We start from the raw sequence: 24,783 nt of genomic DNA, 5'->3' as shown, positions 1-24,783 counted from the left end.
CTGCAGATCTTAAGGGATTAACATAATTGCCATTTATATTAACTCCCCTTCCATTTCAATTTATGTTTTTAACAGTCTTCACAAGATCAAAAACTTAAGTGATGTTGAAGATGCTTAAACCGGGTTTAATATAACTAGAAACAATTTAAGTTTTAATTAAAACTTTTTAACATTGAATTTTAGATTCCCCCTTCCATTACAGGTTTCATAATACAAAGTAGTCACTAGATAAATCAAAAGAATGCCATACAAATAATCTAGTTCACTGGAACCCTGACTGAACTTAGATTTATGATAGTCCTTTCTATGAAGAAACACATCTCTTAGTAAATCTTTTCCATTGATGCTGCTCCAAAACATAGCTCATTTCTCACTAAATTACAATGCTCCATTTATTCCAAAAATACCTGAAAGAGAGTGGATCTGGCATTTGCCATGTGGTACTTGGTGGCATACTTTTTAGGTGCAAGACATCTACAGATGATGTGTAACTTGAAAACTAAAGCAAGAGACCGAAGATAATCAAAAGCTAATCTTCAAAACAACACATTGAAGCAGAACACAAATACATCTTTTTCAAAGAAAGAATGTAGAACTTTACACATCAGAAATGTGTTAAAGACATCTTTCCTGAACACTCTACTTACTAGGTTTGCAAATTATGTGTAAAGACACAAAGATGTAAAGAACATATATAGAAAGCTGTGTTATTTTTATTTCCTTCATCTGTGCTTAAAGTATATTCTTTGGCTTTCCTAGTGCTCCAGAACTTACATCTCCACTTGAACCCTTTGATTCCATTTTCTGCTGCCAAGATACCATCAGCAATAATTCTCTGTGGGCCATCTTACTTCTCTGTGTAGGGGCGGATGTAATTATGACAGATGAATCTGACATTCTCTCCTCAGAGATTGAATAAAGTAACTTCGTAAGGCATTTAAACTGACATATTGTCCTTTAAAGTTATTTGTGGGATGATTTGTGTGTAATTAGCATTTAATAAATACGATAGTAAATTGATAGAACAATAGAGAAAGGACACTAAGGAGAAATAGTTGAAGAGAAATATTTGTATATCCAGGGGGTTTTATGAACCATATAGCAACACAGACACCTGTAATACCATTAAAAGGGAAACGTGAAGGAGCAAGCCAAGAGCGATGAGTAGGAAAGTGGCATAAAAAGGTAAGTACAAAATGAATATTAAGAAAATATTAAACATGAACAATCATAGACAATGAAATGAAAATTGAACAAAAAACAGAGACTGAGAAAACATGGCCAAGTGCCTAAGGGCCAAGTAAATGACCAACAGGCAGCACAAGAAATGAGTATGATGAATTGTTTGGGGTTTATTCTTCTCCAAGGGAGAAATCCTGGGAAATCAATATTCAAAGAATAACTTGTGTTTATGTTAGTAGAAGTTAAGTGTGTAAACCTATCATTCCTCAGCAAAGACCATTAGATTCAAAAGTCCAATTACTGCTGTCCGTTACACAGATTTAAATCCTCAGTAACTCCAGAATATTGTCAATTGTATCAACTATGGGGAACATGGGGACAGATGCTACAACAAATCTTTTCCAGAAGAAAAATAAGAAATATTGAAGAAAATCAGTCACATTTACTGATAGCAGAATATTTAATGATGGGGAGAAAAAACTTCAAGAACAGATTGGATCTATTGTCAAAGTCTGACAAAAGATATTGAGATCTCCCCAGGCAAAACGCAGTCTGGGAACAGTTAAATTATAAAGGGAAGAGACTAGCAAATATGTGCAGCTAAGTAAGGATATGGGGAGATCCAAAAAGTTAAAGACATGTTTTGCTTGACTTCAACTGCGGGGAAGCTATCCTTCATTGGGAACAGTTACACCCTGATATTGTTAAATTGGGGCTAACACTTTCCATCCCTACCATGTAGAAAACATTCTTACATGAGAATACTTGACAATAGATGCATTGAACATGCAATACAGTACAAATTGTATAATCCAAGTTGCTTTAATAGATATAAACAAAACAATATAGAGAGGTAAAGAAGAATGAATATATTCTGCAGGGATTTGAAATGAGACAGAGTTAGTGACAGAAAGAAACTGGAAGACTGATAAACTTACATAAAGCAAAGGTGATGAGATTATGTGAAGGAGGTCAAAAGAAGTAATATCTATAATGTTAGAATAAGTCCATGTTTATAAAACAAAAGAAAGGATGCTAACAAGAAGTGAAGGATGCTAAAGTAGATGCTGAAATTAACCTGGTATGAGCTTGGATAGGGTGGGTAGCAATATGCTGAACATGCTGGAGACTTGAAAGCTGATATTTGCAACGTTGTGTAGAAAGGAGTTGCAATAATGAATGCAACAGGTGATCAAAACTAGAATTAAGAAAATTTCAGCGGATGGAGAAAAGTACCACAATGTCTGAGATGAGCACCAATTTTTTCCTCTACTTTATATGTTATTGACCGTGATAGAATGCATTCGGACTTTCTGGCTCATTACTGGGGGCTCCATGGTCCTACTAGACCCTGCCCCAAGAAGCAGCAAGCTGAGAAGAAGAGGGCAGAGAAGGTGGGTCTTCCAAGTTGCCTAGAGAGGACTCTCTAGAGTGGCCATTTTAGAAACCACAGAAACCTGGTACTCCAAAGGCTAGAGGCACTAGCAACTGCCAATCATGGCTCAGCAACTCCTTGTATCCAGGCCAGCAGGGTCCTAGCAAGGCAGGGTGCTCCTCTCTGGCCAAAGGAACTTGAGGGATAGCCAGAGTTTGTTAACTGGCTGCATTTTCCATATCTGGGTTTGCAGGGAGAGAGGGGGCCTAAGAAGCTTAATGCTGAGACAAGGGTGACGCTAAAGCGGCCAGGTAGGAAGAGGCCCAGGGCAGAAGCAGCAATAAATTGACTCAAGCCACATGTCTCTGCTGTTTATAGGTCCCTGGGTTGGAACCTGGTGTAGTGGGTGGGCCCTACTAGCCACAGGTAAAGTGGCATAAACCTAGAGTGATCATATGTCCTGGTTTGGCCGGGATAATCCCTTTTTTAAGCCCTGTCCCGGCCATCCCATCTTATTTGGCAAAAGCGGGAATTTATCCCGTTTTGTCTTGCCAACTTAATCAGTTGGCAAGAGCAAATGGGACAAATGCTCACTTTTGTCAAACAAGTGGGGTGTGGAGGAACATGCAGGGGAGGCAAGTGGTGATGCCAGGGGGAGGAGGCAGGGGTTGGAGCAGGAACAGACAGGACTTGGGCGAGCAGCGATGCTAGCCCCAGCGTCGTGTGGGCGGGTAGGCAGTGCTTGGGTGAGCAGCGATGCCCACCTTGCGGGGGGGAGGCGGACTCGGGCAAGCCCCACATAGTGTCCCATTTTCTCTTTGGGAAATATGGTCACACCAAGAAGGGCGTGGTGCTTGTTTGGGACAAAAAGCTGAATTTAAAGGGCCCAGACTAGGGGCAGAAGTCCCTAGTGAGGGGAAATAAACTGTTTATTATTCTGGAAGAGGTTTATTTGGCCTTTGTGACTTGCTAGAGGGAACAGTTATTTGAGTAGTGCCAGATCATCAAATAAAGTTCAGCCTCCCCTTTAAAACAGAGAGAGTAATTAATATCAAGTATAACAAACTTGGCTGGATGTCCCAGTTATTGGCTATTTTCCATCCTGATGGTGACCTGCTTTTGTCCCACCTTTTTGATTTGAGACACACAGTATAGTTCCCATAGTTCTCCTGACCCATTTCATGGGTGAACACAGAATTAAGGGGTGGACAGTTGAACAATGGTGAAAGATTCATTACACTGTGCAGGATGTATAATCTGTATGGACACTTTTCCCTCCTCATAAGAAACACAAACTAGTATGAAAGGTAAATGATGGAATTACTGAGACACAATTGGATCACATTGCCTTCAGCAGACAGTGGAGAAGATCATTGCTGGATATATGATCTTTTACAAGTGCTTATGTAGGAAGTGGCCTACAGTCTTGTCATTGGAACTGTTTGAATAAAGCTACAAAAACAAGCTAACAGGAAAACAGAGATGGTATTTGATGTGATGAAACTGTCTGGACCAGGCATCAGGAGGGATTTTAAAATCAAGTTCTTAAATAGATTTCAAGAGCAGTAGGAAATGAATGATGATATACAGGAAGAATGGTCTCATTTTACAGATATTTGACAGGAACCTGCCATAACTAGACTTGAACCAAGAGGATCAAGGAAAAAATAATGGATATAGCCACATGGAAATTGACTGAGGAAAGAAAAGCCTTAAAACAGAGGCAAGTACAGAAGTCTCGACAATAAGGACATCAAACATTAAAACAGGAGTTTGTAGAGAAAGAAGTCATGTAGAAAAGGTAAGAAAGAATGGCTTGATACAAAAGTGAGAGAAGCATCATTGATAGGTGATACAATCTATTTCAGGTGTGTAAACAATTGTGATCATGGTTCTAGAGTCACAGTCGTATCGTAAAAGTGAAAGATGAAGGATAATTAACAATGAAAGTAGAATAAAAGGAATGATGGGGAGAATCATAGAAATGTAAGGTTGAAGGGGACCTCGAAAGGTCAAGTCCAGCCCCAAGTGCTGAGGAAGAACTAAGTAAACTTAGATCATCCCTGACAAGTGTTTGTCCAACCTGTTTTTTAAAAAAATTGCAGTAATGGAGATTCCACCACCTCCTTTTGAAGCTTATGGCAGAGATTAACTACTCTTACAGTTAGAAAGTTTTTTTCTAGTATCTAACTTTAATCTCCCTTGCTCATGATTAAGCCCATTACTTCTTGTCCTATCTTCAGTGGATGTGGAGAACAATTGTTCATTATAGCAGCCCTTAACATACTGTATTTGAAGACTTATCAGGTCCCCTCCTCAGTCTTCTTTTCTCAAGACTAAAAATATGCCCAGGTTTTTTTTAATCTTTCTTCATAGGTCAGGTTTTCTACATCTTTTATTAGTTTTTTTGCTCTCCTCTGGACTCTCTCCATTTTTTCCACGTTTCCTAAAGTGTGGTACCCAGAACTGGCCACAGTTCTCCAATTGAGATACCACCATTGCCATTGCCAAGACAATTATCTTCTGTGTCTTACATATGATGCTCCTGCTATTAATGCACCCCAAAATGATGTTAGCCTCTTTTGCAGCTGCCTCACATTCTTGACATATATTCAATTTGTGATCCATTAGAGCCCCCAGATCCTTTTGAGCAGTACTACCACATAGACAGTTATTCACCATTTTATAGTTGTGAATTTGATTTTTCCCCCTTCCTTAAGTGTAGTACTTTGCACTTGTCTTTATTGAATTTCATCTTGTTGACTTCAGACCCATTCTCTAATTGTCAAGGCCATTTTGAATTCTAATCCTGTGCTCCAAAGTGCTCCAACTGTTATTAACTTTGAGTCACCGGTGCAGATGACACCATTATATGTCATTAATTAAAATATTTAATAGTACCAGTCCCTGCAGGATCCCTCCAGATACAGCCCCCCAATTTGACAGCAAAACATTAATAATTTCTCTTTGAGTACAGTCTCTCAACCAGTTGTTTCAATTTTCTTGTAATTTCACCTAGACCACATTTCCCTAGTTTGCTTGTGAGAATGTCATGCAGAACTGTGTCAAAAAAAAGCGCCTTACTATAATAATCAATATATCTTATTTACTGCTTCCCCCATATCCACTAGGGCAGCATCCTTGTCAAAGAGGAAATTAGATGTTCTGGACAAATCCAAGCTGGCTATTCCTTATGTAAGCAAGGTTTGAATGAGCTCTTTCCTGGCAGCTAGTGATGAGCTGGGGGAAAAGGCTTCAGGACCAGACTGTATTCATATGAACACACCTACTTTGCCTAGGACTCCATCAGACACAGCTGTTGCCCAAGTGTTCAGTTCTGGCTGGTGATGGGTTACAAATAACTTTAGTATTGAATGTAGGGGTAATGAAATGTTGTTAATCTTATTGTATGAATAAAGAGTGACAGAACTGTACTTAGCCTGTCCTGATTGAGGGGTCACCCTCAACTGAACTGAAGTTGCTAAGCAGGGGATTTGGATGCCATATCCCAATGGAGAGAGAGAGGGTGGGGACAGGTGTTTCTGCCTGGTGACATGCGCTCTCCCTAACAGTCACAGGCACCTTTTGATCTGACCATCTCCACTGTTTAAAGACAGAACTGATTAGTCTCAGTTGAGGGTCTTTTGCTTTGTTAAGTGATCATGAGAACTGAAAGCACTTATAATCAAGGTCTAAGTGCTAAGTGCTTAGACCTGCTGCAGGAGAGCATTTCTGTGGAAGAAACTGATCAGCTTGCTAGCTGCTGAAAACACTGAGAGCTGAGTAGAACCTCAAGAGACCAACTTGCAGAGGCAGGTGGCAGCAGAAGGTGATGGCACAGGGCCATCGATGATGGAGCCGACGATGGCACGGTGGAGTGAATGGTAGCACGGCGAATGACAGCAGCAGAGTGAACAACTGCACAGCAGAGGAAGCGACACAGAGTCAATGGTGGCTACTGTGACCCATTACTCAATGTTCCCCCTGGGTGGGAGGAAAACTCATGTGAAAGCACCTCTGGGTCTTTGCTGACCCAGGTCAGCTTTGAGTGAGGTGCAATGGAGGGAGTGGGGAATGGCGTGTTAAAGTGACATTTTTTTATTGGGCATGTCTACATTACACAGTTTTGTTGACAAAAGGCAGTTTTGGAGGTGTACACACTGCAATGCTCCTCCCATTGATTTAACTCTCTTTCTACGTCGACATAATAAAACCACCTCAACAAGAGGCATAGAGCTTTTTGCTATGAAGTTAGAGAGACGCAGTGTCAGTGTAGACATTGTGTTGCTTATGTCACCCTAAGAGGCCTCCAGGAGATGTCCCATAATGCCCATGGTCACTGCTCTGGTCACTGGTTTGAACTCTGCTGCCCTGCAGCCAGGTACACAAGCATGCATTGTTGGATTATATTAAAGAAGTTCTGTATTAAAATCACAAATGAGTTTGATTCCCCATAGTTTAAATTCAGGGTATTACTAATTAAGAGGTTTCTTGGTTTTTGGTACTGTTTCTCTCCCTCTCTGTGTGAAACTTGCAAGCTGCTAATTGTGTTAGTACATTCTAAGACAGAGTCTGTTCTCAAAGCAATTCTTTGTAACAACAACTACTCACACAGAGAGAGACTCAAAGCAATACTCTGTAACAACAGAAACAGCACCCAGAGACTCCCCGCCCTTTTGTTGTATTCATCTCGCTTTGTTAACAATTGTGATTAAAATAGAGATAGAGGATGTATGTGGATGGATGCTTGGTGTGGATAATAAGTGAATGATCAGGGAGGTGCCAGCCTAAGAATCCAGTGTCCATTGGCTGAAGAAGGCATCAAATGGAAATAACCAGAGGACCCCCCGGAGAGCAGACTGGAATCCACCCAACAGCCTCAAGAATGGGAGAACCAAAGAACAAGATAACATCTGGCAGCATGGAGCCATCAGGAATGTGCCATCTGCTGATTGATTCAGCAACAGAATGATGAAGCAATTCCCATAGACTGGCATAGGAAGAAATTCCTATAAAAATGGACTCTAGAAAGTGAGAACTTTGGGGTCTGATTCTGCAAACCAACTTCCAGGAGCATCAGATGTGCATCTGACAAGGCCCTGCTCCCTCCTCATGTCCAGGCCACTTGGCCAGTGGCTTGGCATGAGCAACTCTAAGGCTGGTAACTATGATAACAACCTTGCAGAACCTATGGGTGTGCGTGTGTGTGTGTGTGTGTGAATGAATGTGTGAATAAATATGAGATTGAATGGAATGTTATAGCTATAATTAACTGCTTACTATGATTCTTTCTGTATTCACAATAAATGTGGTATTTTGCCATTTCCCCTTTAATAAGATCCTGCTAGTTTTTATTTTATTGGTATAAAAGCATCCCTTCCCCTTTAAAGCCCTAAGAAGTTTTGAAATTTCTTTTCCTGCTTGCTTGGCATGGACAGCTCACATAGCATCTTCCCAGCTTACCATGCCAGCTCCCTGCAGCAAACACACACCTGACTAGAGTACACTGCAGTTGTTCACTCTGCTGGGTCTGTGGGGAGAGAAGGCTGTGAAGTCACAGCTCCACTCCAGCCGTAGGAACTTGAATACTTACAGGCAGATTGCTCATAGCATGGAGGAGAAGAGGCAAGATAGGCACATGCAGCAGTGCCATGCTAAGATCAAGCTGAGACAGATGTACCAGAAGGCAACGGAGACCAATTGTCACTCTGGTGTGTTGCCAAAGATATGCCACTTCTACAAGGAGATGCACGGCATCCTCGGCAGTGACCCCACCGCCACTGCCAACAGTCCCATGCATACTTCAGGGGGGCTAGTGCCAGTGGCCTGAGGACAAAGTGGTGGACAAGGAAGTGGGGTTGGAGGAGGATGGGGGACAGGCGAGAGGGATGTCCAGTGGCGTGGCAAGCCAGGGCCTCTTTTTTCACTCCAGAGGGCTCTAACCAGTCCCAGAACTCTGGCTCTGGCACACCTGATGCAGGAGAGGGGAACTCCAGTAAGTACTCATTGTTCTTTAATACTGCAGGGAGACATGAGGTAGAGCCTACGTGTTTTGTTTTTGTTTTTTGGTTCAGGATAGAAGAGGGATAGATATAACCAACACAAGCACAGTTTGTATCTACTTCTCACTCCCCAGTGCAGCTAGGCAGAAGGGACCCTGTGGTAAAGTTTGTTGAGGCATACCAGGTTGTCCTGGAAATCCTCCATAGAGATCTCTAGGAAACTTTCCTGAGTACTCTGCAATCCTTTGCTGAAAGTTTCTTGGGATTGCTGCCTTGTTTCTTCCCCTATGGTAGGAAACTTTGCCATGCCAATTGGCAGTTACTTCTGCAGGCAACAAAGCAGCACACAGGCGAGCAGCATACAGACATGGTCTGAAGCCACACACATGCAGGAGCTGCATCCTTGCATTCTCAGTTACCCCCAGGAGCAACATATCAGCTGCTTTCACCCCCACCTTTGGAAAACGGTGTCAGTATTCAGAATAGTATTCCTAGATGCTTGTAGTGATACCCCTCTGAAACGCCCCCAGCCTTTGTCCCAACTTGCCCCTTGCACCGAACTAACCATGGTTATGGCTCTCGCTGTGTGCCTCCAAGGGAAAGTGAGAAAGTGGTGTATCTAACTTGTATGAATTAAGGCTGTGAGTGTACTCACAACAGTGCCTCTATCTACTGTTTCTTTAGCTTCTGCAGATGTGCCTTTGAGGGTCTCCTGCACACCAGCTGAGTGGCTCAGCCTGATAAGGAGACAAATCCAGAGGAGTAAGGAAGACATACTCTGGGAGGTGGTGCAATCCTCTGATGCTGCTGACAGTGAGCAGAGAGCATGGAGAGAGGCTATCAGTCAGAAACTGCATATGGATAGCAAGGAGCGGATTATAGACGGGCAGGAGTAGATGACAGAGCTGCTCGAGGCAGAAATGAGGAATAATGCTATTTTCAGTACATGAAAAAGTGTTCTGTAGTGTATTATCGAACATAATCAAACTGGATCTAGATGAAAAATTGAGTAATCAGCAAGCAGGCTTCAGACTTAAAAGACTGTGTGTGAATCACATTTACTCTGAAACAATTAAGAAAGAGCCCGCCTAGCAGAGAAGATTAGTCTTTAACTTCATAGATTTCACCGGAGCTTTCAACTGCATTTATAGAGTCACTATGGAAGATTTTGCAACAATAACAGCTTCCTAGAAAGATAGTATCACTGATCAAGATACCGTATGATATTTCAAAATGCTATGTAAGGACAAAAGGAGAGAGACCATTTGATTTGATATTGTCCCTCAAGTGCAGCAGGAATGCATTTTATCACCCCTTCTTTTCTGCAACATCAAAGGAAAATACAGGAGTTATGTGGAGTGGAGGAAAACTTCAAGGTCTTGATTTTGCAGATCACATGGTTCGGATGGACAAAGAAGACAATGCCATGAAAAAGACTGCTCCCAGGGTCAAATGTGAGGCTGCCAAAGTTAGATTAAGAATCAGCCAAAACAAAACAAAAAAAAGAGTCATGATCCTTGAAAGAGGAGTCAGCAATGATGGTGCAAATGTGATTGATAGAGAAGAAGATGGCATGGTTAACAAGACTGTACATCTTGGAAACACAATCAGAGCTGATGGTTAACTCTATAAGGAGGCAGAAGCAAGAATTGGGAAGGCAATGGAGCTTTTATGAGACAGCCAAAATCTGCAAAAATAAGTAGATCCACACAAGAACCAAGATAAAGTTATACAATGTCATTGTAACACTCATAGTGTTATGCACTTCTGAAACTTGCCTAGTGCTAGAAGTTCACAACAGGAAACAGTACATTCTATCAAAAATATTAATGAAGAATAGATCGTGTCCGCTGGTGGGCTAAAGTAATCAATACTGATGTGTTATTGAGGGCTAGTCAATAGACTGTAGAGACAATGATTCAAGAAAGAAGGCTGAAGTGGTTTTGATATGTTGTACAGATGTCAAAAAATATTCCTAGACAAGCCCTTGACTGGATATCACCTGGTGAAATGTAGAAAAGAGGACAATAGATGACATGACATGCTGCTGTCATAGAAACAGACTATGATGGAGCAAGAAACAGCACTAGAGAGACAGAACTTGACTCTGTTTGCCTCCTGTGTCACAAGGCATGGGAACATCTAATCTACTCTTTCCCTCATCCTGTCCACGTGTTGCAGGAAAGGAGCAAATGGCTTGTCACATTTGGAGTGTGTGGACCTGTTACTATAACGATAAGAAGAAAAGGAGTACTTGTGGCACCTTAAAGACTAACAAATTTATTAGAGCATAAGCTTTCGTGAGCTACAGCTCCGATGAAGTGAGCTGTAGCTCACGAAAGCTTATGCTCTAATAAATTTGTTAGTCTTTAAGGTGCCACAAGTACTCCTTTTCTTTTTGCGAATACAGACTAACACGGCTGCTACTCTGAAACATATAACGATAAGAGTAGCATTTCTCTGCTTTGGCAATTAAGGGGCAGTGGAGATAGACATGGGAGGGAATAAGAAAGAGGGAGAAGATACAGAACAGAAAGAATGGAAGAGAAGAGGTATTGGATCAAGTAACACTGGATAGAGAGAGTAAGGAAAGGGACAAAATGAAGAGAGAAAGTGGAGAAAGTGAAAAAAGAAAGGAGATAGCAGGTAAAAAGCAAAATATTTGGGTGGAAATTATACCCTCCCTTGTATTCCATAGTCATCAGGGTCCAACAATTCAGAGGGTGAATCCTGACCCCATTGAAGTCAATGTGAGTTTTGCCCTTGACTTCAGTGGAGCCATAAGGGTACATTTACACTGCAGTAAAAGACCCACACCAGTGTAGACACTTGGGCTGGAACCCGGGCTCTGGAAACAGAAGGAGACTGGGTCTCAGAGCCCAGGCTCCAGCCCAAGCCTGAATGTCTACACTGCTATTTTTTGTCTGCAGCCCAAGCCCAAATCAGCTGACCTGGGCTCAGACTCAGTGACACAGGTGTTTTTTTATTGCAGTGTAGACATACCCTGAGTGTCTCTGTCCCTCACTCTATCTCTGGAAATTTGAGAGGTAGGATTAATGCTCTATATGGAATAAACTACGAAGGGCAGAAATAGAAGTTATAACTAAGGCTATGATTTAACCATGGGTATTTTTAGTAAAAGTCATGGACAAGTCACAGGGCTGCAGAGCCATGCCAGCAGTGGCTGCTGTGGCTGTTCCCTGGGGTCAGCCACACTGTCCGCTGCAGAAGTCACAGAGGTTGTGGAAAGTCACGGAATCCGTGACTTCCGTGACCACCATGACACACGGAGCCCTAGCTATAACTATACATTGTTTTAAAAAGGCATGAGACAAGTATTTGGAGTATAATAATTAAGTTGTGTGTCTACCAATTCTAACTTAATTGAAGTGATGGAGTTTTAAACAGACTGTCTTGAATTCTTCCATCTTTGAATTTTTCCTCTCTGTAAGTTTATTTGTAAAATTAGGAAAAGGACTACAAGAATAAAACAACAAACTCCCTTCTTATTATCAAAAGATAGAAATGATACTAGTAGTGACATCAGAATGTATTAAAACTGAACCCTCTTAAAAAGATGGGAAGCAATTTGTAGAAATGTATACACTTGCTCAGATCTGAACCTACCGTGAGCAGATTATCAGCTATGATGAATCATAGCTAATGTAGGTTTATGACAAACTACAGTACTCTAGGGCAGTGATTCTCAATCAGGAGTACGTGTAACTCATGGAGGTACCACCTGGAAGACCTCTGAGTACATCAACTCATCTAGATATTTGCCTAGTTTTACAACAGGCTACATAAAAAGCACTAACAAAGTCAATACAAAGTAAAATTTCATGGACAATGATTTGTTTATACTGCTCTGTATACTATACTCTGAAATGTAAGTACAATATTTATGTTCCAGTTTATTTTATAATTATATGGTAAAAATGAGAAAATAGGCAATTTTTCAGTAACAATGTGCTGTGACACTTTTGTATTTTTATGTCTGATTTTATGTGCATTTAGGTGAGGAGAAACTTGGGGGTACACAAGACAAATCAGACTCTTGAAAGGGGTACAGTAATTTGGAAATGTTGAGAGCCACTGCTCTAGGGAGTAAACTAACATTACTAATCTCATGTATTAATGTTCTGAGAAAAAAAAGAATAGTTGTATATGACCTGCATATAAGTATCTGTTTATTTAAAATTAGAAGAGGGAAACATTTTTTGTTATTTTTCTTTATTATGCAAATTGAAAACATCAATCACCATCAGCTTTATTACACTCCAAATATGCACATATATGATGAATTCCCTCAGCCTCTAAAAAGGACCTTTTCCATTTTCACAATTCCCTGCAAGGAAAAAATATAATAGGCTACACATTACTTTTAAAAGAGCACTCCACTGCAATTCTCAATGAGGACAGCACTAGGAGTTTCAGTTACAGGAAGGAAGTTGTTTATTTCATAAATTTTAAGCCTTTACAATAAGTCAAAACCACAACAAATGGTTTTAATCTAATCATATTAACTGTAATTTTATTTATAAGTAGTGACTTAATACAACTGAAAAGATCTTCTCTTCATTGTAATGAGTACATTGTAATTGTTCTAGACTTTATACATATGTGGAAGAGTCAAAATGTTCTATTTTCTAAAAGCTCTGTTCTTGAACTCCAGGTAAGTGTGAAAACAACTCATTCATAAATGAGTAAAAATAAATAGACTTCCCTTACCTGTCTATAATACCACACAAGTCTATCTGAAGGTTACTGAAGTTACCAAGGGAATTTTGCTGTACTGAAATTAGATCCACTGCTTTGTTCCCAGTGGTAATAAGTCTCATACATCCTTGAAAACCAGCAAATGGACTTTTACATTCAGAGCTGTTGCCATTGTTAGGACACCCTGAAACAAACAAACAAAAATAACTGATTTTGGAAAAGACTCATCTTACAAAATCAATTTGTATATTTCTATCAATACTCTAAAAGTCAATTGAAAGCTGCTGATTTCCTGTCTCTGGGGGCTTTGTGGGGAGAGTTTAGCCATGAGCTTCTTTGAATGACAACTTTGAACCTCCTGGGCTTGTAGTGTAACACTATAATTCTCTTTTTTTTCCTGTGTACTCATGTGATTTTTATAAGGAATTACATCAAAGAACTGGGGGGAAAAAACCCCAAATATCAAAACACAAATTCAAATGAGGTTTATCTTTATGGAAATAAGCTGTTCACAAACACACTGGTGTTATCAGTCAAAATATTGAGAGAGTGTGACTTGGAAAAATAACTTATTTTATAACTCTTACACAATCCAAGTTAAAATACAAATAAAATGAGCTTCTGAATATACTGATGTTTATTTATTATTATAATTTTTGTTTTGGTAATTTTTAAAAGGTATACACATATATTATCTTTGAACACACAAATATAGTGCAAGTAAAATACATCAATGAAGTCCACTGAAAGAAACCAGATCAGCAGGCACATTGTGAAAATGTTGCTGCAGGGGAAGAAAAGGATATAATGAATAGATCATAGTAAATGAATAATTTATGTAAATCGGTTATCTACTGTAGTATTCAGGTTGTTTTCAGGGGGAGGGGGAATTCTATTTAGGACTCATTCACTTTGATATACAAAAGACTAATAGGTTACTAGCAGCTACATCACAAAATATGCCTCCAATTTATTGTTTGCTGGCTTTCTTCCAGAGGTCAATGTTACAACAGGAATGATGCACAGGGACACTACTTTGCTCTTATTCAAACAATATAGAAAAGGAGTACTTGTGGCACCTTAGAGACTAACAAATTTATTAAAGCATAAGCTTTCGTGAGCTACAGCTCACTTCATCGGATGCGTTTGGTGGAAAAAACAGAGGGGAGATTGATATACACACAGAGAACATGAAACAATGGGTTTATCATAAACACTGTAAGGAGAGTGATCACTTAAGATAAGCCATCACCAGCAGCGGGGGGGGGGGGGGAGGAAAACCTTTCATGGTGACAAGCAAGGTAGGCTATTTCCAGCAGTTAACAAGAATATCTGAGGAACAATGGGGGACTAGGGGGTGGGGGGGAGGGGGGGAGAAATAACATGGGAAATAGTTTTACTTTGTGTAATGACTCATCCATTCCCAGTCTCTATTCAAGCCTAAGTTAATTGTATCCAGTTTGCAAATTAATTCCAATTCAGCAGTCTCTCGTTGGAGTCTGTTTTTGAAGCTTTTTTGTTGAAGGATAGCCACTCTTAGGTCTGTAATCGAGTGACCAGAGAGATTGAAGTGTTCTCCAACTGGTTTTTGAATGTTATAATTCTTGACGTTTGATTTGTGTCCATTCATTCTTTTACGTAGAGATTGTCCAGTTTGACCAATGTACATGGCAGAGGGGCATTGCTGGCACATGATGGCATATATCACATTGGTAGATGCGCAGGTGAACGAGCCTCTGATAGTGTGGCTGATGTGATTAGGCCCTATGATGGTGTCCCCTGAATAGATATGTGGACAGAGTTGGCAACGGGCTTTGTTGCAAGGATAGGTTCCTGGGTTGGTGGTTCTGTTGTGTGGTGTGTGGTTGCTGGTGAGTATTTGCTTCAGATTGGGGGGCTGTCTGTAAGCAAGGACTGGCCTGTCTTCCAAGATCTGTGAGAAAGATGAGTCGTCCTTCAGGATAGGTTGTAGATCCCTGATGATGCGTTGGAGAGGTTTTAGTTGGGGGCTGAAGGTGATGGCTAGTGGTGTTCTGTTATTTTCTTTGTTGGGCCTGTCCTGTAGTAGGTAACTTCTGGGTAATCTTCTGGCTCTGTCAATCTGTTTCTTCACTTCAGCAGGTGGGTACTGTGGTTGTAGGAATGCATGATAGAGATCTTGTAGGTGTTTGTCTCTGTCTGAGGGGTTGGAGCAAATGTGGTTATATCGTAGAGCTTGGCTGTAGACAATGGATCGTGTGGTATGATCTGGATGAAAGCTAGAGGCATGTAGGTAGGAATAGCGGTCAGTAGGTTTCCGATATAGGGTGGTGTTTATGTGACCATCGCTTATTAGCACCGTAGTGTCCAGGAAGTGGATCTCTTGTGTGGACTGGTCCAGGCTGAGGTTGATGGTGGGATGGAAATTGTTGAAATCCTGGTGGAATTCCTCAAGGGCTTCTTTTCCATGGGTCCAGATGATGAAGATGTCATCAATGTAGTGCAAGTAGAGTAGGGGCACTAGGAGACGAGAGCTGAGGAAGCGTTGTTCTAAGTCAGCCATAAAAACGTTGGCATACTGTGGGGCCATGCGGGTACCCATCGCAGTGCCGCTGATTTGAAGGTATACATTGTCCCCAAATGTGAAATAGTTATGGGTGAGGACAAAGTCACAAAGTTCAGCCACCAGGTTAGCCGTGACATTATCGGGGATACTGTTCCTGATGGCTTGTAGTCCATCTTTGTGTGGAATGTTGGTGTAGAGGGCTTCTACATCCATAGTGGCTAGGATGGTGTTTTTAGGAAGATCATCAATGGACTGTAGTTTCCTCAGGAAGTCAGTGGTGTCTCGAAGGTAACTGGGAGTGCTGGTAACGTAGGGCCTGAGGAGGGAGTCTACATAGCCAGACAATCCTGCTGTCAGGGTGCCAATGCCTGAGATGATGGGGCGTCCAGGATTTCCAGGTTTATGGATCTTGGGTAGCAGATAGAATACCCCAGGTCGGGGTTCTAGGGGTGTGTCTGTGCGGATTTGTTCTTGTGCTTTTTCAGGGAGTTTCTTGAGCAAATGCTGTAGTTTCTTTTGGTAACTCTCAGTGGGATCAGAGGGTAATGGTTTGTAGAAAGTGGTGTTGGAGAGCTGCCTAGTAGCCTCTTGTTCATACTCCGACCTATTCATGATGACGACAGCACCTCCTTTGTCAGCCTTTTTGATTATGATGTCAGAGTTGTTTCTGAGGCTGTGGATGGCATTGTGTTCTGCATGGCTGAGGTTATGGGGCAAGTGATGCTGCTTTTCCACAATTTCGGATCGTGCACGTCGGCGGAAGTACTCTATGTAGAAGTCCAGGCTGCTGTTTTGACCTTCAGGAGGAGTCCACCCAGAATCCTTCTTTTTGTAGTGTTTCTAGGAAGGTCTCTGTGGGTTAATATGTTGGTCAGAGGTGTGTTGGAAATATTCCTTGAGTCGGAGACGTCGAAAATAGGATTCTAGGTCACCACAGAACTGTATCATGTTCGTGGGGGTGGAGGGGCAAAAGGAGAGGCCCCGAGATAGGACAGATTCTTCTGCTGGGCTAAGAGTATAGTTGGATAGATTAACAATATTGCTGGGTGGGTTACGGGAACCATTGTTTTGGCCCCTTGTGGCATGTAGTAGTTTAGATAGCTTAGTGTCCTTTTTCTTTTGTAGAGAAGCAAAGTGTGTGTTGTAAATGGCTTGTCTAGTTTTTGTAAAGTCCAGCCACGAGGAAGTTTGTGTGGAAGGTTGGTTCTTTAAGAGAGTATCCAGTTTTGAGATCTCATTCTTAATCTTTCCCTGTTTGCTGTAGAGGATGTTGATCAGGTGGTTCCGCAGTTTCTTTGAGAGTGTGTGGCACAAGCTGTCAGCATAGTCTGTGTGGTATGTAGATTGTAATGGATGAGTCATTACACAAAGTAAAACTATTTCCCCATGTTATTTCTCCCCCCCACCCCACCCCACCCCCCACTGTTCCTCAGATATTCTTGTTAACTGCTGGAAATAGCCTACCTTGCTTGTCACCATGAAAGGTTTTCCTCCTTTCCCCCCCCCCCCCCCCGCTGCTGGTGATGGCTTATCTTAAGTGATCACTCTCCTTACAGTGTGTATGATAAACCCATTGTTTCATGTTCTCTGTGTGTGTATATCAATCTCCCCTCTGTTTTTTCCACCAAATGCATCCAATGAAGTGAGCTGTAGCTCATGAAAGCTTATGCTCTAATAAATTTGTTAGTCTCTAAGGTGCCACAAGTACTCCTTTTCTTTTTGCGAATACAGACTAACACAGCTGCTACTCTGAAATCAAACAATATAGTCTCCTGGGTGAGATCAGTCAAAGAGCTTCTTGTCTCCTAATGTTTGCATGCAATGACTTAAAGACACTTCCACATTCCATTGAGCTAATAGGTATTTTCTAAATCCTGCAAAAGGATGGTGGGATTTATTCTATGGGAAAATGAAAACTAAGGAATACATTGAAGTGAGTGAAAAACAGCACTGAAAGCTTGGAGAGATTTTCAAAAAGTATATACTTCAGAACATGAAGAAAAACAAGGGCTCCTCCTCTGGCAAGGCATTGGACTCCCACAACTCTTATTGCTTTGTACATGAGTTGAAAGTGTTTAGGACCTCATCAGTATTGGAACCTAAGAATTACAACATTTTAATCAATGGGACTAAAGATTTTATCCATGGAAATAATGACAATTCTGTTCTAATTCACACTCTTGCAAGTCAATGGAATTGCAAGAGTCCAAGGGAGGGCAAAATTAACCCATATATATATATATATGTATATAATAAAATAATAACCCACAAGAACCTTAAAGATCTATTTTATTAAATAGTTTTTGTAACTTGTAGCAAAACAATCACTAATTGAATTTTTACAATTAATTGTGCATTTTTAAAATAACTAGCTCTCAGATAATTAGTAAAGCTTAATTAATTTTGCAATTATTTTTTTCTCATAGCATTCTGAAGTTCTATTTTCTCCAGTCTTATATTCTTTCATAACCTTTTGTCTTTTGAAATATTTTGTTCTCATCATTCTATTAGTAAACAATAAATATTTTATATTAATATTAATGAAAGTGTTCTTCAGGCTTGTGGTCAGCATTCTAAGTTATATATCAAAGTGAAAGCAATAATTCTATAAATCATACAATTCACCCTATGTGATATGTATTTTTCATTAATCTCTCCTTGTCCTTACAGTTGCCAATCACTGTTATCATTTCCAAGTAAAAGAACTGGAATATTCGGCATTTTCTTGACTCCTGTGTGACCTGTATTAGTATTTGCCCGCAAAGCTAAAGAATTTCCGAACTAATTAAATAGATTCTTAGCTAAGATTAAATCTCTCTCTAATATTTTGTATTCCCAATAAAAATACATCTCTTCTACTGGAATGCTTCTCCTCGTATTTATACACTACTTATTTCAGCAAATTCTGACAATGCAATTATAGGGGACAATATTTTCAAAAGTGCCTAATGATTTTGTGTTCCCAGACTCATAAAGGGGACTGAGTTTTAGAGAGTGCTGAGCACCCACACTTGAAAGTCAGGCCTCTTTATGGAGACTCAAGTTGAGCACATAAAACTTGAAGCAAGCCAAATCATTAGGCACATTTGAAAATGTAGGCCATGAGCAACAAGCATTGTTTATTTATAGGCTGTTATCAGTATAAACAACAATAGCTTCTTTCACCTCCAAAGTAGTAGGTGTCTCCTGAATAAATATGAATAGGTACAGCAGCATGAGCAGATGAGGTCACATCATTGTCCACCATTAGGCTCATACGGCTTTTTTTGGCAGACAAGGAAACGGAATGCCACTGGCCATTATTTAATCCAGCACCTAAGAGGAAAAACAAGAGTAAGCTGAAACACCTACAAGTACTATTTGTTAAACTAGTTGATCTTCATAGGTTTTAAATAGAAAACATATGATAAGCATTTAATAAACTACAGTTACTCAGATATACAAAGAAAGAAAAAAAGAAAGAGGGGATATCACTATGTTGTGTGAAAACATAGAACCTTCTTCCATTCCTTTTCCTTACTTTTGGTAGTTAAAATACCTTCAGGTATGATGGCAAGTTATGTTCCCAATTATCAATATTACATCTCTTTAATGTTAATGCCTATTTTTGTGTCCTAATTGAGTAGGGTCTTCTGGAAAGAAGCACACAGATATAATTTCATAATTAAGATTCCACAGACCCCGCAGCTCACGGAACACAGTGAGCAGCTTCTCTAACCATGACTAAATTAACTCTTTAGTAAAACCCCCAAACCTGGAATAAACTCCCATGACCCAGCTGCTATACTTAATACTCTAACAGAAAAACCTGGCAATGCATAATGGAATGAATTCTCCATAAACACTACACCTGGAATAAACTCCCATGACCCAGCTGCTATACTTAATACTCTAACAGAAAAACCTGGCAATGCATAATGGAATGAATTCTCCATAAACACTACACCAATAGAAAATGCTCTCTCTCAGCCTAAGAACGTTAGTTAAGACAAAATCATGGTGTCTGATACAGTACTTTACAGATAGCACACAACATTACGGCGGCTATTGACAGGACAATATTTAATCTTTGAAAATCAAATGTAGCCATTACCTTGAAACCCACAAAATATCAAAATGTTGCAAATGCTGGAATAACTAATGCAACTATCATGTCAATGTTAGAATTTTTTTGGGGGTTGTCCATTTTATAGGGACTTTGGGGATGACGTCTTGAGGTTGTTCACCAGGAGTTTAGGCATATAATACTAGTTGATATTAACTAGAGTTGCATAGGTGAATATATCAGGTAACAAACTAAAGCGCCTATCCAGAAAAACTCTTAAGCATATTAACTTTAAGCACATGCTTAAGTGCAGGAAGGCTTGGAATAAGGATCCTCTCTTGAATCCGGACAAAATGATGTAGCCCCTGAAATATTTAGGGCTCTTTTCTTCACTTGTATACTCTGCAGAGAGATTAGATTTGTGTGTTATTTGAGTAACTGGTTTTCCTATTGAAATGTCATTTATTTCTACGGAATGAAGAATTTGGTGTGTATTCTGGGGAAATTGCAAGCAATTAGAACCATGCATTTATGCTAAAAACAGAGAAAGGAAAACATAACAAAAAGGAAGAAAAGGTTCAGATGGCCAAGATACCCATCAGACAGGATTATTTAAAGTATTATAAAACAAGCACTTAAGAGAGTTTTAACTTGCATAGCAGCACACACTGAGCATATGAATCTCAGTTTCATAGACCTTGGAAGAATGACAAGGAGTGTATATCCACATGGATAAACTGTGTGTGAAGAAGTTCTCTAATATATTGGACACTAACATGTTGTTTATTTACATTTGACTTATGTATCTTTTATCTTTCCCTATTTGTTTTTCCACTTCTACAAGCACATTTGTTGTGGACTCTAAAAGGAGAAATTTATTCTCTATTCAAATTATAATTCTGCTATACTCCCTCCTTAGGCGGAATCTCAGGAAAACTGTGGCCTATAGATTGTCTTGTCCTGCCCTCATGCCTTCTTGAAGAGGAATCCTTTCCTAAACTCAGTGCAAGAGAGCAACAGGGGTTGTTTACTGCTATTCTGCCAAAATACTGACAGTGATTCTTTGGAGCAGTGATGTTCAATGGAAAGAGGGTATCTGAAGATCTAAAGTGTGCTCCTTCTTACTTCCCAAGAAAAGGGAAACAAAATATGTAAGTGGCAGATTTGGTGGCTCTAGCAGTAGTTAGAAGCACTATAACATGGTGGCACCCATGTTTCATGAGCATCCCGTGACCAGGTGTGCATCTGCACCTGTCTCAGTCTGTGGTGACTCATCAGAGATTTCTCAACGGTTTTGGTGACTCAGGCCATGTGAGACATAAACAAACATACCCCTTCCAGGGTATGAGTCCAAGAGTATGTCTTCACTACCCTCCGGCTCAGTGGGTAGTGATTTATCTATCGGGGATCGATTTATCACATCTTGTCTAGACACAATAAATTGATCCCCAAATCAATGCCTGTACTCCACCTCAGCAGGAGGAGTAACTGGAGTCAACGGGGGAGCCGCTGCAGTCCCTACACCCTAATGATTTCCAGCTGACAAAAAATCAAACAAACAAACAAACAAACCAAAAACAACCCTTGGGGCCATTGGCAGCTAGTGTAATTTACAGCAGCCTTCGGGGGTTGACTTAGTATAGGGTGGTCCCAGAATAAAGGGAGTGCAAGAGTGCCTTGGCTACTGGCAACTTTAATATTTGAAACTGGACTGGACAAGGCACGAGAAAAATATTACTCTTATGCAGACAGTTGTTATGCAACATCATGGGGTTGGATTTATATTGACGTATTTAGACCAGTGGTGGGCAACCTGTGGCCTATCAGGGTAAGCTGATTGCAGGCTGTGAGACACTTTGCGGACATTGACCATCTGCAGGCACGGCCCCCCACAGCTCCCAGTGGCCGCAGTTTGCCATTCCCGGCCAATGGGAGTTGTGGGAAGCGCAGGCTACAGGGATGTGCTGCCCACCACTGATTTAGACCTATCAGGTGTTATTTTCCATCTCTTCCATGATATTCTTAGTACTATTGAACAGATAGAAACAATCACATGTATCGACATGTTTTATAAATTTCAAATAAAAAAACACAAAAAACCACAACTAGATAAAACAGTTCCAAATGGAGGTCCGTTAAACTGCTCCTGAAAACAACTGAACAAATAATGCAGAGTGTTTCTATCAAAGAAGAGCTAAGAATGCCAAAACATTGGATCATTCAAATAAAGATGTCAAAGGACATAAAGTTAAATCTAAGTAAGAATGTTTCCCATTTCCCAGGAATTTAATAAGTTCCCTTACATTACCCATTGTAGGGCTGCCCTTCAAGTGACAGAACAGAACATAAACAGCACATATTCCACAAAACTTGTGTTCATCACACCACATTTTTATAATGACCAAACACAAATTTTGAAAAAAAAATAATGTCTGCATATAAGCCATTTTTCCATTCATCAAATAACTCCATAAGGCCTTGTAGGCGTAAGATACCACAAACGAAGAAAACATAACAGACACAACTCTTAAGTCCCTCAACATGTCATATACCCCAACAACATGTTGAGTTTTCCTTTTGCCACTGCCTTGTGCCATGCTGGGCTGGTTTTGAGTTCCATGTCTTCGTTCTGACTGAAACAGATTTACAGTCTAACAAACAACTTCAGCCTCTAATCCTTGGTGTGGCATGCAGCCTCAATAAACTTTCTGCTCTAATAGGATTCCATTTTCAAAATATTATAAATGAAAATCACAAGTATTTAAACAATGTGCAGATTACGGAATGTTCTGTCACAAAGAGGCAGCCTGCATGAATGACTAAAGTAGAGGAACTACTTTGGTTAATGGGAAATGGGTAATAGAACTTTCATAACACTGTCTACTCATGTTTGGCTTATTTACTGTAATTTATTGGGCATACATAGAAATACCCAAAGTTGTTTGGAGATATAGCTCATCTCCACTTTGGACAGCATGCCATCCAGAAGACTGCTATTGGAGTTGGACACCCATTTGGCACACCCTGGAGTAAGGACCTCCATAAAGTATCTTGGTTAGACCTGGATGCTATAGAATGCCAGTGGGAGAGGTAGAATGAAAAAGTCCAGAGAAAGTCTTCCATTGCAGATATGGACCTAACTTGATTAACGAACCGAATTAATGTATTTGTGTAGGAGGGGTAGTGTGGTGCTAAATGTCTGCAGCAGAGCCAAAGGGACACCAGTGTAGATTTTTCTGGTGGAAATTATATGATTTTTTTTTTGCTGAAATATATCTGTGGAGTTTTGACATGAAACATTTCACGAAAAACAAACAAACAAAATGACAACCACCACCACCCCCCACACAGCAGGAGGAAAATGATTATTTTAATCACACTATTTATCACACCAGTGTAGGGAATGAAGCCCTTTTAAAAAAATCCATATATCCATATAGATAGTTAGGTAGGCCACCAACATGGTAGTATCTGAGTATCTACAATTGAACTTTCTACAAAATATCACCCAGAGTTCTGTGTGAGGTCACCCATGACAGAAGGAAGATAACTCTCTTCACACACACACACACACACACACACACACACACACACACACACACACACACACACACACACACACACACACACACACACACAAGGCAGCATGCATGGCTTATAGTAAGTAATGAAAGACTTTGTGCAGGTCTAGAAGATAATAATTTGTAGATTAACCTGAAGTACAGCATCTGAATGTAATGGTTTTAAAAACCACTTAATTAAAAATTACATTTTTAAAAAGGCAGTGCACATTAATAAACTGGGTAGTAATATCTCAAACATTCATCCACATTGTAACTCAATTTGGACTCATCATTGAACACAAATTAACTTTGTTTCATTTCTTCCTCTTTTCTTTAAACTGTGTTCTATTGCTTTCTGAACATTTGATGACCAACTTGTAAAAGGGGCTACAAAGGAAAAAAAGATATTAAACAACCCATCTGTAACAGAAGGATTTTGCTTATTATAACTTAATCACTCATGAATTTAATACACCACTCTCCTTTTTATATGGCTCAAGAAATCTTTAAAAAAACTCATGGTAATGAATTCTGAGAACTGTGCTCAAACTAATATGCTCTGATTTAATTATCAAATTTTGTATGTGTGAAAGCCAGGTCATAAGTCTTTGCCTGTAGGGGAACAAACCTGTCCAACCATCCATAATTTAATTACTCAATCTCCAAATGCAGACTTGATTTGCTTCAGTGACTGTAGCAACAACAAACACTTCAAAAGCTCAAGAAAAAGTTCACTGTATGGTTTTGTTAGATAATTTTCTGCTTTAGGAGAGAATAGGAGTTGTGGGTTTTTTTATTTGTTTGTTTAAGAAATGCATTAGTTTTCTGCATTTGCATAGACAAATGTTATTCCATATCTCAGACCATATGGAGGGTTTGTTATATTCATCACATAATAAAGATAAATCACATTTTAATATAGCATTTCAAGATTTATTGTGAGGATTTTCAATCAATTGGGAATATGTTATGTATTTTTATTGCCACTTTATAGTTTACTAATTTGTCATACATACATGTCAGTAGTCTAGTTAGAAGTCATACTACCTTTAGCAGGCCTGTTAAAGTGACATTGCATTGAAGCCATTTCATTAACATATATCATATAATTGAGCTGTGATTGAAACAGCTTCTGAAGAAGTCTAATATATCACAGTAAACTACACATCATTGCCACTCTTACTGTGGAATTAACATTTTCTGATGGTGAGCCTGGGGAAACATGTTAGTAATTAAAATGGGGATCTCTGTACATCATTTATTTTAATTTAAAATACACATGGGACTGATCCTGCTCCCATTGAAATCAATAGCTAACCCCCCATTTATTTTCAATAAGAGCAGGGTTGTCG

The 24,783-nt window shown here is 39.9% G+C and overlaps 1 protein-coding gene across 1 annotated transcript in view; it reads right to left on the bottom strand.

Annotated features, from left to right (window-relative positions):
- Positions 1-24,783, bottom strand: part of LOC119856113 (contactin-associated protein-like 4) — a 317,632-nt gene that overhangs the window by 76,503 nt on the left and 216,346 nt on the right. Inside the window, exons 9-10 of the mRNA XM_038403253.2 lie at positions 18,989-19,138; positions 13,291-13,462 (exon numbers count right to left, since the gene is read on the bottom strand). Coding sequence (XP_038259181.1) covers positions 13,291-13,462; positions 18,989-19,138 — 322 coding nt within the window. The remainder of the gene's footprint in view (positions 1-13,290; positions 13,463-18,988; positions 19,139-24,783) is intronic.

Source organism: Dermochelys coriacea, chromosome 5, assembly GCF_009764565.3.
Source record: "Dermochelys coriacea isolate rDerCor1 chromosome 5, rDerCor1.pri.v4, whole genome shotgun sequence".
NCBI lineage: Eukaryota > Metazoa > Chordata > Testudines > Dermochelyidae > Dermochelys > Dermochelys coriacea.
The sequence above is the reverse complement of the archived record's forward strand: the minus strand, read 5'-3'. Positions and strand labels throughout refer to the sequence as shown.